Genomic DNA, 16,638 nt, shown 5'->3' with positions numbered 1-16,638 from the left:
GTAAAAACCCCTGCATAGGCCCCAAGGCTTATTGTGGGGTAAAATGACACAGTATGGAGGACTCAGTAAACCTTAACTGGCTTATATGCAGTGCATTCATCTCCCCAGTCCTGGGAGACGGTTCCGTCCTCAGGGGCTGTGAGCGCCAGCCGTCTTTATCCAGACGCTCGCGTGGCGCCTCAGCTTTGTTCTGCCGGCCTCCACTGTGGGTCTTGCATTGGCATCGGCCGCCCTCTCTGGGCCCCGCCTCTCCCCATTTCCTGCTCGGAATCAGCAGTCAGCGAGAAAAGCACATAACAGAACTTGTTAGCAGTGTCTCTAAAATTAAAGCAATTTTCTTCCTTAATAGGGGCTGAGAGGCTTTTTAAATCTCAATTGATTCTTTTTAATTTTTCTTTTGTCATTATAAGCTTTGAAAAAACTGTACAAGTTAGTAACGGGTGCACGTTATGTCTTGGGCAGCCTGGAAGCACATACAACTAAAGACGGATCTCGTCCCTCCCCTCCCTTCCCGGTAATGCCCCAGGAATATTGCCGGTGCGAATAACCCAGAAGGGTGTATGCACGGTGTCCTGCACTTGCTTTCGGGACTCGAGTGCAGAATGCTATTTTGTGCAGTCCTGGTTGTTGGGTGCGGACAGAGCCTGGAACTCCGGGTCCTCTCCAGGTTCCCCTGGTTTGGGCACCGGGCAGGAGCTTGGCCCGGTGCGTCTCTGGGGCGGGACTGGAGGCAGCAATCAGGAGGGCGTGAGCGGGGCTCAGGGACTCCCTTCTCAGGTGACTCACTCCAGTGCGTCAGGCCAGCGGCTGGCAGGACTCCGTTCCGTTCGTCCTGGTGTTGCTTGAGCGTCTTCACGACCTGGGGGCATGCTTCCCCCAAACTGAGCGGTCCCAGCGATCCCTAAATCCTGGAGAGCCAGGCAGAAGCTCTCCTCCTTGACATCCAGTCTGGCAGTTGCATAGCGTCACCTGCGCTGCCCTATGTGCGCTTGAAGGAGGTCTCTAAGTCAGGTGTCCACACAAGGGAAGCGCAGTCAGGCATCACCGTGCGGGGAGGCCCATCAAAGGAGCTGGGGGGCACGTGAACCCGTTGCCGTGTGTGCAGCCCCGTGTCCTTCACAGCCACCTTCGTTAGGTTCGGTGGAATGGACGTCCCACGACCTTCTCAGCCCCACCCCCATTGGCGCGTATCTTCTTGTAACTAGTCTGCAGTGAACACACACACACACAGCTTTACCAGCTTGCGCCAGGTGGCCAGACTCGCGGACGCGGGATGTTGGGTCCGTCGTGGGGTTGGTTGCATGGGAAGGCCCACGGGATGGACCTCAGCACACAAGAGCCGGCACATGTGCAAACACACTTTGCCCTTGAGCCTTGCTCTGTGCGGACTGGAGCTCGCACACAAGCAGCATCGTGAGACCGAACTGCAGCCGAAGTTAAACACGCGAGCAGTGGAGTGGACTCAACGTGAATGCAGTCAACACAGCGTGGAGCAGCAGAAGTGAGAACACAGTACCTCTGGCGTGAAGCCACTTGTATAAAACTTCAGCACGTGGCAAACTGTATTACGTGGCTTAGAAATCGTGTGAAGGAACAACACGAGCCCAGGATAAACTCAGGATGGTGGTTTCTCCACGGACCGCACCGTGGATGGCGCTCCTTTCAGGAGGTCCTTCATCAGGTTTTTACGAATCGGGACAGTGAGAACACGGATGGTCATGTGATTCTCTGTACCTTCTTGTGGGTCTTCAGTTTTAGTTACTTAGTTTTTCAATTTTTTTTTTTTTTTTGCTTAAAAAGAGAGGCTTTCATTATATAAGTTTTTAGAAATCTGCAATGCGCTTACTTTACCGTCCCTGTGGTCTTCGGTACAAACGTGTGTTTGCAGGTAGTAATTTTAGCGCGGTGACGGCGGTCGGTGGCGGGACAGCTGAAGGGAATGCAGGAGAGCCTCCCCAGCAGAAAGGTCCACAGCCCCGTGGCGGTTTGCTCAGCACCTCCTGCTGCCGCGTGGGGCAGACCCCAAACCTTGGAGTCCGCGTTCTCCTCTGTGAACTGCAGGGAACAAACCCCCTTTTCGGTGCTCTTATACAGACCCCGTGACATTTTCTAAAAACTAAAACCGTGCAAGCACCTGCGTACCGTGACCAGCACGCAGCAAACCTCAGCACCTGCTCCCTGCTCCCGCCGCCAACTACTTTGTGGGTCCCAATGCCGTTTCTGCCATTTGAGCTACATGTTTTTAGTAACTGCAAAGTGGACGTTTCTCTTTAGTCTCGCAAGAAAGTGTGTTTGTATTGAGTATTTCCTGATCCCTTTATCCAGCGAACGGAGATGACTTCCTGACGGCTCGCGGACTGCACGGCTGTCTCTGCAGATTCCCTTGTGCCGACCCGAGCAGATGGCTTTTGTGCTGCGTGTCTCTGTGGCAGCACTTTGAGCTCGTTCGTGACCACACTTTCTCGTGGCAGCTGCAGGTCACACGAGCTCGTGCTCTGTGGTTAGAGCATAAATCTCCTATAATTGAGCAGAAGCTCCACGGCACAGCCTTCTGGGGCTGCAAATAATTGCTCCAATGACGTCATTTCAGAGCCGCTTTCCAAACGTGTTAGCCGTGCCACAACAAGGAACCGATCCGTGGGGGTGTGAGCAGCTCTGCTTGGTGTTTCCATGGAGACACGGGTGGGGTGTCCTCGCTGTCGGTTTGTAGAGCACAGAACATCGGGAGTGTTTGCTACGTGCCCCCCTGAGGTCTGCTGAAACTCAGAGGGATTCTGAGAGCGCTCTCTGTTCTGGGTAAGCATTCTCTTAGCGACTGCTGAAGGCCACCGCGAGGCCGCGACAGTCACTGGCCCCAACCAAAGCTTTTCGACTTGGCGACTCTCCTTGCACAGCTGTCAGCCAAACGCAGGGACAGCAGACGCTGAAGTCACACTGGCCAAGTTCCAGTCCTGGCTCCTCGTACTGCTTCGTGCTGACATTTCTGAGCCCGCGTGCCTTGGTTTACATCTGTAAAACAGGATGACCGGGCGTCTGCCTGCTAGGGGAATGAGGACAGTTGCTAGTGTTTGTGGAATATTGAGAACAGCGTCCGGCTCAGAATCAATACGGGCTGAGCGTTGACCCCACACGTACGAGCAGGGCAGACAGCTCTAGGGCTCCTTCCAGTCGGGTCCGGCCCCACACAGTAAAGGAAGACTGCAGAGCATCAGCAAATAGGGTTTTCTTTCCCTCTGACCAAACCAGAAGCCGCAGAGCACGCGAGCCTAGCGCAGCTCCGGAGGGTCCCGTCAGGGCAGAGGGCGGGCTGGACAGGGTCGGACATGGTCTGACTGTGGTCCCACCCCAGTGCACGGCGACAGGTCAGCGGTCTTAAGCCCAGTGACCCCGTGTGGTCGGTGCGTCCTGCTTTGGGAGCGGCTTGGTCGCAGCAGTCCCGTGCCGTGTGCTGTCGGCGCCGGCCGCGGCTCCCCCCAGAGCGCTTACCCACAGACATCAGGGAGACGACCACGGCCACGCAGGGTGTCCCCACGCCGGAGCCCCACCAGTACACTTGGCACGCAGCGTCCGGGGGGAGGGATACTGTGCTGCCCTGAAGCCACGCGCTGCTGGTACTTGCCTGAGAACAAGCACGACGGCCAAGACCAGTGTTTTCTAACTAAATCACCGCAGTAATGCTTTACGGTGCGAAACCATGAATTCCTCTGTGAGTCTTACACGCTGTTTAACACTTAACTGACCGACAACCTGTATGAGGAGCTAGACCCCTTCTCTCGTGAAGGCGTGAGGGGCCGGAGTAGCCACTGTGGGCGTCCAAGGCCGCGTGGTCTGCGCTACACTCCGCTGTGTCCCCGCGTGACGGCAGCCTCACACGGGTCGTGAACAGGTCAGGGGCCGCGTTCCAGGAACACTTCTCTTCTGGAACAGGTGGTGGCCGACTGGCCTGCAAGCCAGAGTTTGTAGATCCTCGTGTGTGTGGTCTCTGCCCAGCGGGTAGCAGATCACAAGAGCACTCATGGGGTGGCGGGGGCGCCAGGCCCCCACAAAGAGTCAGCACCTCTGGGCCACTGCCCCAGCGCCTGACATGGTGACATGGGCCCCATTGCGCCCCTGGGCCCCCGCCTGCCCCAGCTCAGCCTAAATGCCGCTCTTAGCACAACCACCCTCCATCAAGGGGAGCAGGTCTGGCCCCCAGCCGCCTGTCCTGTCCCCCTTTCCCATCCACGGGTGTCCCGCTCATGGTCTCGGCACCTCACTCCCGCTCCAAGCAGAACCCGTGAGAGCTGGGGACGTTAGGGTATCGTGTTCTCTGCCGCGTCTGGTACACACCTGGCACGTGTTACCTTTCAGTAAAGGCTCAGCGAATCGGTGCGTGCCCCACGCTTCCTGCTGTACCCCTGTGCATGTGTGTCCTCGTGCACGGCTCCCTCCCGCAGGACAGCCACCTCCTGCCCTTCCCAACCCAGACCTGCGTGGAAGCCGCTCCTCCGCGCTCTTCCTCCGTTCGCGCCAGTGCTGTTTCTGCTCTCGCCGCGGCTGCTCTCTGTGGCACACACCGTCATGCGTGCTGTTGTGAGTAACAAGTACACGCCTGAGTCCGTACCAGGCAGAGATGCCCTTAGATTGGGTTTTCTTCATAGCACTCGTAATACTTAGCATGTCTTATACATAGGCAACCAGTAAACACGTCTGCTGTATCATCAGGCAAAATGTGTAGACTCAAGTGCTGAATTTAACTGAATTCAGCTTTAACGGGACAGCACTTTGTTCCCTCATTTGCAGGGCTCACCGTGAAAGACTGATTTGTCGCCACTGGTCCAGCTTTCCACCCGATCGGTCTGGGAGCTGTACTAATTACCGTACCTCAGTGCCCGACACGTAGCATGGTACTGATGTTCGTGGAATCACGTGGTGATTGAAACTGTGTGGGAACGCACGAGTCATCAAAGTGTTAAAGTATGATCTATATTTTTAAGGACGATGAACAGGAAAGCTGAAAAGCCGTAGCTTTGAATGCACAAACTTATAACTAAACGTGTGTCTGGAAGCACCATCTTGAGCTGCTTTTCTCAGCAGAGCCGCGACAAAGCGGGGTGTCCCGCAGGCTCCTTCTCCTGCTACGGGTGAGCCGGCACCTCGCAGGAAGCCTCTGGAGGTACACTTCAGCTCTGCAACCTTCAGCTCGCCCGTTTCCTCCCGAGGAGTGTGTGTTTCCTAGCTGGTCTGACCTCAGAAGTGTGTGCGGACCGAGGTTCCCTTCTGGTGCGTGCGTGCAAGTGGTGAGTGCCGCCCGAAGCACGGCTTGAGTGTGGCCCCCGAGCTGTGGTATGCCGTAGGTTCCCTGTCAGAAGGTTTTAAAATTGATCTTGTGATTTTTAAAATTTAATCTATGGGTAACTGAGAAGTATATTCTAATGTTTTAGGAACTGGGCAGTTATCTTTTCAATGTTGATTTTGGCTTAAATTCACAATGGCCAAAATTCATATTCTTTCAATCCTTGAAACTCACTGGCTCTTGTTTTGTGATGACGTTGAGACTCCTGTTTGCTGAATGTGCCATATGCTCTTGGAAAGTACTGAGTTTTAGATAGAAATGTATATTGTTGATGAAGTCAAATTTGTTAATATTATAAAATCTTCTTGATTTTTTTTAATCTCATTCTTTCCCCTCAAGTTGCCAAAATTCCAGCTCCATAGATTGTTTCTCCCTATTGGGTCTTTCATTTTTCTTTGTATGTTTCTCCTGTTATATATAAAATGGAGCTTCCCGCTCGCCTGACCCTTTTACGAAATGTCCTTTCTTACAACATTTCCAATTACGACTTTGATCTTCAAGACTACTGCGTGTGATTACAGTTCATAAGCATGGTTAGAAGCATGACTGGTAAACATGTTGCAGGTGTACAGGTGCGGATTTGATCTCTGCTCAGTGAAATGGTCACAGTGACTCGTCACCACTTGCCAGCATTCGTAGGTAAAAATCCTCATCACAAAAAATGTTGCGATGGACTCTCCCACCACCTTTCAGAGACACAGTACAGTCACCGTGCTGCGTGTCACACCCTTGACCTGCTTACTTTATAACTGGACGTTTGTGCCTTCTGACCCCCTTCATTCATTCTGCCCCCCGGCCCCACCCCTGCCCCTTGCAGCCACCAGTGTATCATGTCTGTGAGCTTAATTTTTTTAATTTCACATGTAAGTGAAATCATGCAGTATTTCTTTCTCTGACTTCTCTCAGCATAATTCCCTCGAGACCCATCCACATTGTCACAGACGGCAAGGTTCTTTCTGATGGCTGAGTAACACTCCACTGTACGTTTACCACATCTTCATCCGTGCGTCCGTCAGCGGACACCTGGATCGTCTCCGTAACCAGCTACTGTCAGTAATGCTGCCGTGAACGTGGCAGTGCGGACGCGCTCTCAAGTTAGTGTTTTTGTTACCTTAGGATACAAATAACTGGAAATGGAACTTCTAGATCACATCGCAGCTCTACTTTTAACTTTCTGAGGAGCCTCCACACTGTTCTCCAGAGTGGCTGCACCAGCTTGCATTACCGCCAGCAGTGCACAAGGTCCCCCTTTCTCCACATCCTCGCCAACACCTGTTATTTCCTGGGTTGCTGATTTTAGCCATTCTGACAGGTGTGAGATGATAGCCACTGTGGTTTTGATTGGCATTTCCCTGATGATTGGGGACGTGGAGCATTTTTTCACGTGTCTGTTGGCCCTCTGTGTGTCTATGGAAAAATGTCTCTTCAGATCCTCCACCTGTTGTTTTTAGTTGGATAGTTTTTCTTTTGCTGTTGAGTTGAATGACCTCTTTATGTATTCTGGGTATTAACCCCTTATGAGATGATTTGCAGGCTGCCTTTTCATTTGTTGGCGGCTTCCTTGGCTGTGCAGAAGCTTTCTAGTTTGATGCAGTACCATTTGCTTATTTTGGGTTTTTTTTGTTGCCTTGGCTTTTGGGGTCAAATCAAAAAAACAATAGCTGTGACTAACGTCAGGGAGCTTACTGCCTATGTTTTGTGGTAGGAGTTTTATGATTTAAGTCTTAACATTTAAGTCCTTAGTCCATCTGAGGTTAACTTTTATATACGGTGTCGGACCGTGGTTTACACTGTTTTCCCCATAGTATACTCTTGAATCCTTGAGCATAAATTAATTGACAGTATGTCCATGGGTTTACTTCTGGGTGGTCTGTTCTGTTGATCCGTGTGTCTGTTTCTATGCCAGTGCCATACCGTCTGGATTGGTGCAGATTTGTAATATAGCTTGAAATTAGGAAGCATAACGTCTCCACCTTTGTTCTTTTGTCCGGATTACTTTGGCTATTTAGAGTGTTTTGTGGTCCATACACATTTCAGGATTTCCCATTTTTGTGAGACATGCCATTGGAATTTTGATTGGGATTGCACTGAATTACAGAAAGCTTTGGCTAGAATGGATTTTTAGCAATATTAATTTTTCCAGTCCCCGAACACGGAATAATTTTCCATTGTGTCATCTTCAATTTCTTTCATCAGTGTTTTATAGTTTTCAGTATGTAGGTCATTCACCTTCGTGGTTAAGTTTATTCCTAGGTATTTTCTTCTTTTTGATGCAGTTTTAACACAATTGTTTTCTTAACTGTGCTTCCTGCAGGTTCCTTATGAGTGTTTAGAAATAAAACACATTTTTGTATACTGATGTCTGTATCCTGCAACTTAACTGAATTCATGTATTAGTTCTAACAGTTATTTTGGTGGTGTCTTCAGGGTTTTCTGTATATAATACCATGTCATCTGCACATAGTGACAGTTCTACTTTTTCCTTTCCAATTTGCCTTTTATTTTTCTTGACTAATTGCTCTGGCTAGGGCTTCTAATATATGTTGAAGAAAAGTGACAAGAGGGGGTGTCCTTGTCTTGTTCCTGAGCTTATAGGAAAAGTTTTCAGTTTTTCAACATTGAATATGATGTTTGCTCTGGATTTGTCATATATGGCCTTTATTATGTTGGGGTACATTCCCTCTATTAACTACTTTATTGAGTTTTTATTGTAAACATGTTAAATTTTATCATGTGCGTTTTCTGCATTTATTGAGATGATCATAAGATTTCTAGCCTTCATTTTGTTCATGTGATGGGTAACACTGAATTGCACAGACATGAACAGACCAGACCTATTACCACTAAGGAGATCGGATCATAAACAAAAACCTCCCAACAAACCAAAGTCCACGACCAGGCGGCCTCACTGGTGAGTTCTGCTCAACCATCTTTGCATCCCTGGAATAAATAACACTTGATCATGATGTAGGACCCTTTTAATAGATTGATGAATATGGTTTGTTAATACTTTGCTGGGAATTTTTGCATCTCTATTCATCAAGGATATCGGGCATTACATTTCTTTGCTTGTGACATCCCGATCTGGTTTTGTTTATCAGGGTAACGCTGGCCTGGTAAAATGTGTTTAGAAGTGTTCCCTTCTATTTCTGAAAGAGTTTGAGAAAGGTTGTTGTTTCTTTCAATGTGGAGCAGAACTCACCAGTGAGGCCATCTGGTCCTGGACTTCGGTTTGTTGGGAGGTTTTTGTTTACTGATCCAATCTCCTTAGTAGTAATAGATCTTGTGTGTTCAAATTGTTCTTTTTCCTCATGATTCAGTCTTAGAAAGTTGTGTTTTTAGGAATGTACCCATTTCTTGCAGGTTGTCCAGTTTGCTGGCATATAATTATTCCTAGTGGTCTCTTGTGGTTCTTTGTAATTCTGTAGTATCCATTGTAACATCTCTTTGATTTCTGATTTTATTTGTCCTTTTTCTCTTGGGGATTCTAGCTGAAGGTTTGTCAATTTTGATCATCCCTTCAAAGAACCAGTTCCAGTTCTTTGTTTCATTGATCTTTTTAGTCTTCCGTTTTTATTGATACTGTGGTCTTTATTGTTTCCTTTCTTCTACCAACTTTGGGCTTTGTTCTCTAGTTGCTCGAGGTATAAAATTAGATTGTTTGAGATCTTTCTTGTCTCTTGTGGTAGACATTTATCTCTATAAACTTTTCTCGTAGAGCTGCTTTTGCTGCAACCCGTAAGTTTTGGTATGTTCTACTTCCATCTGTCTCAAGGTATACTTTGATTTCCTTTTTGCTTTCTTTGAACCATTGGTTGTTAAGTAGTGTACTGTTCAAACTTCATGTATTTGTGAATTTCTAGTTTTCTTCTCTTAATTTCTAGTTTTATACCATTGTTGGAAAATACGCTCAGTATGATTATTTTTTCTATTTTATTAAGACTAGTTTTGTGGTCTAAAATCGTATCTGTTCTGGAGAATGTCCCATGTGTACTTGGGAAGAATGTGTATTCTGTTGCTTTAGGATGGAATGTTCTATGTATGTCTGTGAAGTCCATTTGGTCTAAAGTATTGTTTAAGGCCAATATTGTTTTTTACTTTTCTAATTTTTTTTTAAGATTATTTTAGAGAGAGGGGCGCCTGGGTGGCGCAGTCATTAAGCGTCTGCCTTTTCGGGGTGTGATCCCGGCATTATGGGATCGAGCCCCCCATCAGGCTCCTCCACTATGAGCCTGCTTCTTCCTCTCCCACTCCCCCTGCCTGTGTTCCGTCTCTCGCTGGCTGTCTCTCCTCTGTCAAATAAATAAATAAAATCTTTAAAAAAAAATTAGAGAGAAAGCAGAGCAGGGCAGACGGGGGGGGGGGGGGACTCTCAAGCAGACTTCCCCATTGAATGCAGAGCCCGATGCGGGGCTCAGTCCCATAACCCCAAGATCATCCACCTGAGCTGAAACCAAGAGTCTGATGCACAACCGACTGAACCCCAGGCGCCCATCCAGCGACCTAACTTAATGAAAATAGGGTTTTAAAGTCCCTTGCTATTATTGTTTCTATTTCTCCCTTTTGATCTATTAAGATTTGCTTTATACATTTTGGTTCTTTATGTTGGATGCATAAATATATACAAATGTTTTATGCTCTTCTGGGATTGATCTCTTTATTTAATGCCCTCTTTTGTCTTATTTCACTGTCTGTTTTAAAGTCTATTTTGGGGGTGCCTGGCTGGCTCAGTTGGTAGAGAATGTGACTCGTAATCTCAGGGTCATAAGTTCAAGCCCCACATTGGATATAGAGCCTACTTAAAAAAAAAATACATCAAACCCCTTTGTCTGACAGAAGTGTAGCTGTCCCAGCCTCCTCCTGTTCTCCATTTGCATGGAGTAACCCTTCGTCCTTTCACTTTCAGTCTGTGCCTTTGGGTCTGGAGTCTCTTGTAGGCAGCATATAGCTGGGTCCGTCTATTTCAGCCACTCAGCCATGCTTTCTTTTGTAGAATGTAGTCCACTTGCATTTAAAGTAATTATTGATAGGTATGTTTTTTTTCCACTGCTGTGTTCCTTCTGTGGTCTAAGGGGTGTCTTCAGTGGTGAGCTTGGGGTCCTTTCCCATGTGCGTCTCCTGTAGGTCACTGCTCTGCGGTTACCACGCGACTGGGAGAGGATTTGACAACTTACATTTAGGACAGTCTGTCTCAAGCTGATGACGTTTGAGTCCATTCTGAAGCTCTACGTTTCTCGGCTCCCTCCCCCCAGTGTTTTATGACTTCGTCACATTACATCTTTCATACTGTATATCCCTTAACTAATTACTATGGTTCTACTTTTACAGCTTTTGTCTTTTAACCTTCACATGGCTAGTAAGTCAGGAATCCACCACCTTTACGTTAGATTCGTCTGCATTGTACCTTATCTTCATGTTTTCCTGTTACTCATCAGCACCTTTAACGTTTCTTGTAAGGCCGGTCCGGTGGTGATAAGCTACTTGAGCTTTTGCTTTTCTGGAAAACTCTTCATTTCCAAATGACAACTTTGTCAGACCAAGTATTCCTGGTTTGGATAAAATGATCGCAGCTCCCTACTTTTACCCGACTCTGTCCAGTGGCTCTGAAGAGTTTCTGCTGGCAGAGGGGGGAGCAGGCTGGTGCGGGCACGTGTGTGTGTGTGCACGTGTGGTGTATCCAAAAGCAGCACTGTGTTCATTGTTTTACTCTGCAAAGATCATTGTGTTGTGAAGATGTGATACAAACACTGGTTCTGTGCTGTTTCACTACAATCACATTCATGCACTAGTTCAAAAAAAGGAAGATTTCGGTTCTAGAGTGTGTTATGTCCATATGGAGCATTCGGATTAGTTCAAGTTCTTATTTGTATCCTCTACTTGGAATAACTAATTTATTGGTCTGTGTAGTACAAAATTATTCTTTTAGCCTTTTTAAAAAATTAAATAATACTTTGTGGGTGAGACCACACAGTAGGGACCCAGAGTTGAGAAAACGTACTAGGAATCGAATAGTAAAAGCTTATAGGCAAATAAGCAGCACTATTAAAATAAGCCTGTACAGTTAAACTGAGAAACAAAAAATTTAAAGTCTTTTAAGAAAAAATCCAAATAAGGGGAAGATGGGATATTGGTGGAGGAAGCAATCTGTGTGGGCGCGGGTCGGCGCTGCTGGGACGGAGGCGGCAGCCCGGGCGCCCTCCGCTGGTGCTCGGATGGCCAGAGCGACACAGGCCGACACAGGCGGCAGAAGGCAGCAGTAAGCCTGCAGGATGCTCAGAGACGCGACACCCATGCAGGAATCTGTCCGTTCACATTAAAGGGGCAAAGAGAGAAGAGCCCTTTCAGTCCCTCAACAGCATGGACTAAATTACAGGGACTAAGGCGCCCATGGCCGGAAAGGCGGTGAGGTGGTGACGTTACGAAGACGGTACCGTGTCAAGTAAGCAGGCTTTGGTCACGGCATACCTGATACACACGCAGCTAAGAGGAAGTCTTTTTCCAAATGGGAAGCGAGGGATTTTCTCTTTAGGCGTTTTGGGGAGTAATGACAGGATCAGTACCTGACTTTTCATGACAACCTCCATGTGAGGTGTGACCCGAGGAGCTGGCCCAGGTGCTGGCCGTTATGAAGCCTCCAGAGACAGGCTGAGGGAGATGATTTCCAAGCAGCCACGCTGGGCGCCAGCAGGTGACGTCCCAGTGCACTCGGGAAGTCTCCTTGACCTTCCCAGAGACGCGCTCTGTTCCTGTCCCGCGTGGGGGTTAACAGCTCGTGCTCGCTGGTCCTGATGCTCCTGGGAAGGAGGTGACACAGAAACCGCTTCTTGACAGACCCTTCCTTCCTCTGTCCACCCGTCCATCCACAATACTTGTGGCAGGGCGGCAGTAAGAGGTTCCGACAGAGATGGTTCAGACACGGTCCTCGTCCGGAAGGAATGCAGTCCTCTGGGTTATTTCCTACCTTCCACTAGTTGCTAACTTGGTGGAAACGCAGGCTGGGATCCCGCAGGGTCGTTCACCATCTGAGATACTGAGTTGCTGTAAAGCGCTGGTATCGGCGGGTTCAGCGTCTTCGTGCTGTTGTGTCTGACCGTGGAGGCCACCGCGACCGGGTCGATGACCTGAGCCTCGGCCCCAGTGCTAACGTTTCTCGATCCTCCTGCAGAGAATGTCACCGCTGTGACCTCCAACCACACGAGCCAGCCCGCCAGCACCGTGAGGCAGTCGACGACTCCAGTGTCTTCCGTCTCCAAGACAGAGCCCGTCACGGCCTTGATGTCCACAACAGCTACAACCACAGCACCCAGAGGCTCTGGAGACAGTACTAACACCAGCTCAGTTTCACAGAACACGACCCAGACGACGCCAGCCACAGTCACCACCACAGCCCACAACAGTTCAGCCACATCTGTTTCTTCATCTGTAACAAGTAGGTATCAAAGCTACCCTGTTTCTGTGCTGAACGTAGGGGTCACGTGCCATCATCGTGCCGTTCTGCAAAAGCAGAAATGCGGACGGGGTGTCCTGTTGCATATATCAGCCACAGGATGACGGCAGGGCCGTGTCCTAGCAGGGAACTGTACCTTCCGTGGTTTGAAAAAGTGCCTGGACCTCCGGCTCCCTCGTTACAGGGCAGAACTAGGCAGCATCAGCCCCTGGGTTTCTCAACCCCAGTTGTGGTTAACGGTGGTTCATTTCTGCCACTGAGCTCATCACGTGGTCTCAGGCAAGCACTGCTATCAGCCAGCACTGACCTTGTCACGTGTGCAGAGGTCAGCTGCATGTAGAAGCTCGTGGCTACATGGATGAGCACAAGCAGAAGGCTTTCTGGTTTCCACTCCAGCCTTACTACAGTTTATGTTCCGAAATCAACTATAATGTCTCCAGGGCTTTCAATGTGATAAAGCCAAAACAGTTTAAGTCCCCCAATTTATTCCAAAGGAGAAATTTCAGTTAGAACCATTTGGACAGGATCCAGCAGCAGGATCACCACTGGCATGCCCGGACCTGTGGTTAAGGCGTGAACACTTACGAGGACCAATAAGGAAACACATTTCCCCACATCGGGGGCTGTGGTCGAAGGTCGGGGTCCAGCAGAACAAAGACCCTCAGATGCTGGGGCGGCAGGTGCGGGGGGAGAAGTGCTGGATCGGCTGCAGGGACCCAGAGCCCAGCCGTCACCCAACACAAAGCAGGCTTTCTCAGAAAATCAGAGTGGCAGCTCGTTATAGTAAGTTTGTGTAAAAGCAACTAAAGCCTCTTTTTTTCGTTTTCTTCTAGTCACACCCACTATTAATTCTAAGGGAAATCCAGGATCAAAATTTGATATTGGCAGCTTTCTTGGCGGTATTGTGTCAACACTGGGAGTTCTGTCGATTCTTTACATTGGATGCAGAACGTATTATTCGAGAAGAGGCATTCGGTATAGAACCATGTGAGTTTTGACCAGAACTTATTTCTGTATTTCCTTAAATACCACGACAAAATGCTAGAACAGAACCCCAAGTTTAGGAATCGCATTCCATTAATCCTCTGTGCCCACGGCAAATCGTTCATTACCTGCAAACACAAATGGATGTACGTGCCTATGAAAATGTTGTACTTACGTTGTCTCTTTTCAGTCGGGCCTGTAAGCGTAAAAAACACCTGTTCGGGCCCCGGGAGGGTGCCGGCGAGTACGTCTGAAGTTAGGGTGCACGCTACAGTCTTGTGGTTCATTCAGCCATTTCCCTTAGTGTATGTCAAAGCCAGTGGTTGCTTCGAAATTATTTTATGCTGGTCCCATGAAAGAAACCGAGGCCTTGCATATCTAGGAGTGAGCGCCCACGCAGGGGCCTAGTGCTCAGTGTGGCGCTACCGGGGACGTGGCAGGGGTCCGTCCCACACTGCCTTAGCTTCCGGTCCTGAGTGAAACAGGGTAATGACATGAGTCTGTCGTAGCGCACCTAACACGGGGCACATGTTCAAGGAGTCGTGGGTGCTTGTGGGGGTCAGAAGTTGCACAGCAGAGGTGTGGGTGTAAGTCGGCTGGAACCCGTAGCCATAAAGAAATGACTGTGCTGATCCTAGAACTTGAAGTTATTTAAAAATGAGAACCAGACCACTTTGACGCAAATGGAAAACAAAGTAATTTTAACTTCTGATCTATTACAGTGACGAACACGATGCCATCATTTAAGGAAATCCGAGGGCCGATGGAAAGATGATAGCTGCCCTCTCGATTAATTTTAGTCATTCTTGAAAAGAATACACAGGCCATGCATATAATGTACAACATACTATATAAACATGTAAAGATTCCTCACTGTTACTAAAGGTAAAAAGGGTTTGGTTTGGGTTTTTTAAATGAGTATTTGGAGCCTATCATGTTAAATAGTAAGAGAAGTCTGCCCTTTCTGTGGCACTGGTCCCACTGGGCAGTAACTGGACGACCACCTCACTGAAGGGCACAGTGCCACCGAGCCCACAAGTACGGACCGCAGGGTTTTCACACAAATGCCACACGGCAGAAACTCGAGGAATAAGCCAGCTTTTGCAGCTTAGTACTTGGTCTAGAAGCAACACGCACTGCCCCCTGCCCCACTCAGAACTAGACCCAGCTGTGGGGCTCGGCGCTGCTGGAGCCTGTGTTCCTACGACAGCTGCTTCCAACCACTTAAGTAGTGTTGCCTCCGGGTAATTTCAGTAAATTGCGATGTTGAGTTAGGTTTTTTGCTACTGTGAGAATAGTGTCACTACTGGCAATGGCTTTATTTCATATGCAAGCTAATTTTATGTGTGGTGAATATTTGTAAGAGATGCAGAACTTCATGTAGCGAGGACCATGTAACGCAATGTAAGCCTCCCGAACAAGCTGCAGGGCTCCGTCTGGGGGGCACCACCAACCACGGCTCTGTTCCTCAGCCCATTCCGCCTGCAGGACGACAGTGCTGCATTTTTGTGCACTGTTGATTTTACTCAGATTTGGGGAAATTGCATTTTTATATTGAAAAAAAAACCTTTGTATTGGGATTTTTAGTCCTCTCCAGGCCTCGTCTCCCGTGGAGGGACACTCGGCTGTATTACAGTAACAGAGAAAGCACAGTGTTGGAGGAACACTGGTGTCCCTCAGTGTCTCTCTGAGGGTTCGGTTTTATAGTTTATATTACAGCAGCCAAAACTCAGGGTCAAGTTTGGCAAAAAAAAAAAAAAAAAAAAGTATTTAGTCCTACTACGTGACCACCCAAGATAGAAATACCATCTTACTAAAGTACAGCCTGTTTCTGCTAATCCAAAAATAAGCTAAGAGCTGTCCTTGTGACCCTGCGTCTATATTGAATAAGATTTAAATGTAACTTGTGATCAGTTTTTGGTTTTCAGAGGATGCCAAGAATTTTTATAAAAGCATCATTTCTACTCACTGTGCACTGGGCCGAGGCAAGGATCGGGTGACAGGGCAGGTCTGCAAGGCGCGCATTGTGGCGGGAAGCCCGGTCCGCCCCAGTCTGCAGAGAGAGGTGGGCTAGTTAGTAACATACCAGGCACCTGCCTGGGGTCCAGCTGCTTTCATTTCTTTGCAAAACAGACGTAAGCTGCAAGTAGATGCTTCTGTCTTAAGTACAACGCGAGCCTTTTAAATTGTTTCTGCAGCACTTGGAAGAAGGGTCACTAGATACTTTGCCAGCTGCCTGTGCTTTGGGTCTAAACACTGTCTTATCTATCTGGAAGCTGTTATTATTTTCTGTCCCCGCACACAAAGGGGGAAGTGGGGGCACGAACCATGGCTTCCCCGGGGCGCACATGTCCTAATTCTGCTTGCATTGAGAATGTATTTACTTGAAGATCTATTAGAATCCAATCTACGACTTTAGATAACCCAAAACCTGAGTATTTCCCATACAGATAAATGAGAGTTAGCAACATATTAGAATTTTGTATTTTTCAGGAGAAAAACTTAAAGCAAATTCCTTTTCTCTTTTTATTATAATGACCAGCTTTTGGTATTTTCACTGTTACTGAGATCTATTTTTAGAATAAAATTTTGTTCTCCATCTAAGAGTTTCGTGTGTGTGGTTTTGCTTCATTTCCTCAAACTCCAGAGAAATGAAAAGCCCCAAGTAAAGAGGCATATTTTAAGGGTAAAGTGACACTATTTAAGTGTGGTTGGCTGGACCAGCAGTCTCACCTGCAAACCTGGTAGAAGCAGGAAGTCGTCAGGACCACCCCAGACCTCCTGAATCCATGTTCCAACAGTCCTACCCGGAGAGTTTCCAGAACAGCAACGTTGGACAGGTGCTGCTCAGTTCATGCCACTTCTTTGTTCT

The 16,638-nt window shown here is 48.1% G+C and overlaps 1 protein-coding gene across 2 annotated transcripts in view; it reads left to right on the top strand.

Moving 5' to 3' along the window:
- Positions 1-16,370, top strand: part of TMEM123 (transmembrane protein 123) — a 49,186-nt gene extending 32,816 nt beyond the window's left edge. For both annotated transcript variants that reach the window (XM_026505902.4, XM_057316756.1), the window contains 3 exons: positions 12,501-12,764; positions 13,616-13,769; positions 14,489-16,370. In XM_026505902.4, the coding sequence (XP_026361687.1) occupies positions 12,501-12,764; positions 13,616-13,769; positions 14,489-14,513 (443 nt within the window). In that variant the 3' untranslated portion in view covers positions 14,514-16,370. The remainder of the gene's footprint in view (positions 1-12,500; positions 12,765-13,615; positions 13,770-14,488) is intronic.
- Positions 16,371-16,638: the final 268 nt, after the last annotated feature.

Source organism: Ursus arctos, unplaced genomic scaffold (assembly GCF_023065955.2).
Source record: "Ursus arctos isolate Adak ecotype North America unplaced genomic scaffold, UrsArc2.0 scaffold_22, whole genome shotgun sequence".
In the NCBI taxonomy this organism is placed as follows: domain Eukaryota; kingdom Metazoa; phylum Chordata; class Mammalia; order Carnivora; family Ursidae; genus Ursus; species Ursus arctos.
This window is presented reverse-complemented; position numbering and strand designations above follow the sequence as displayed.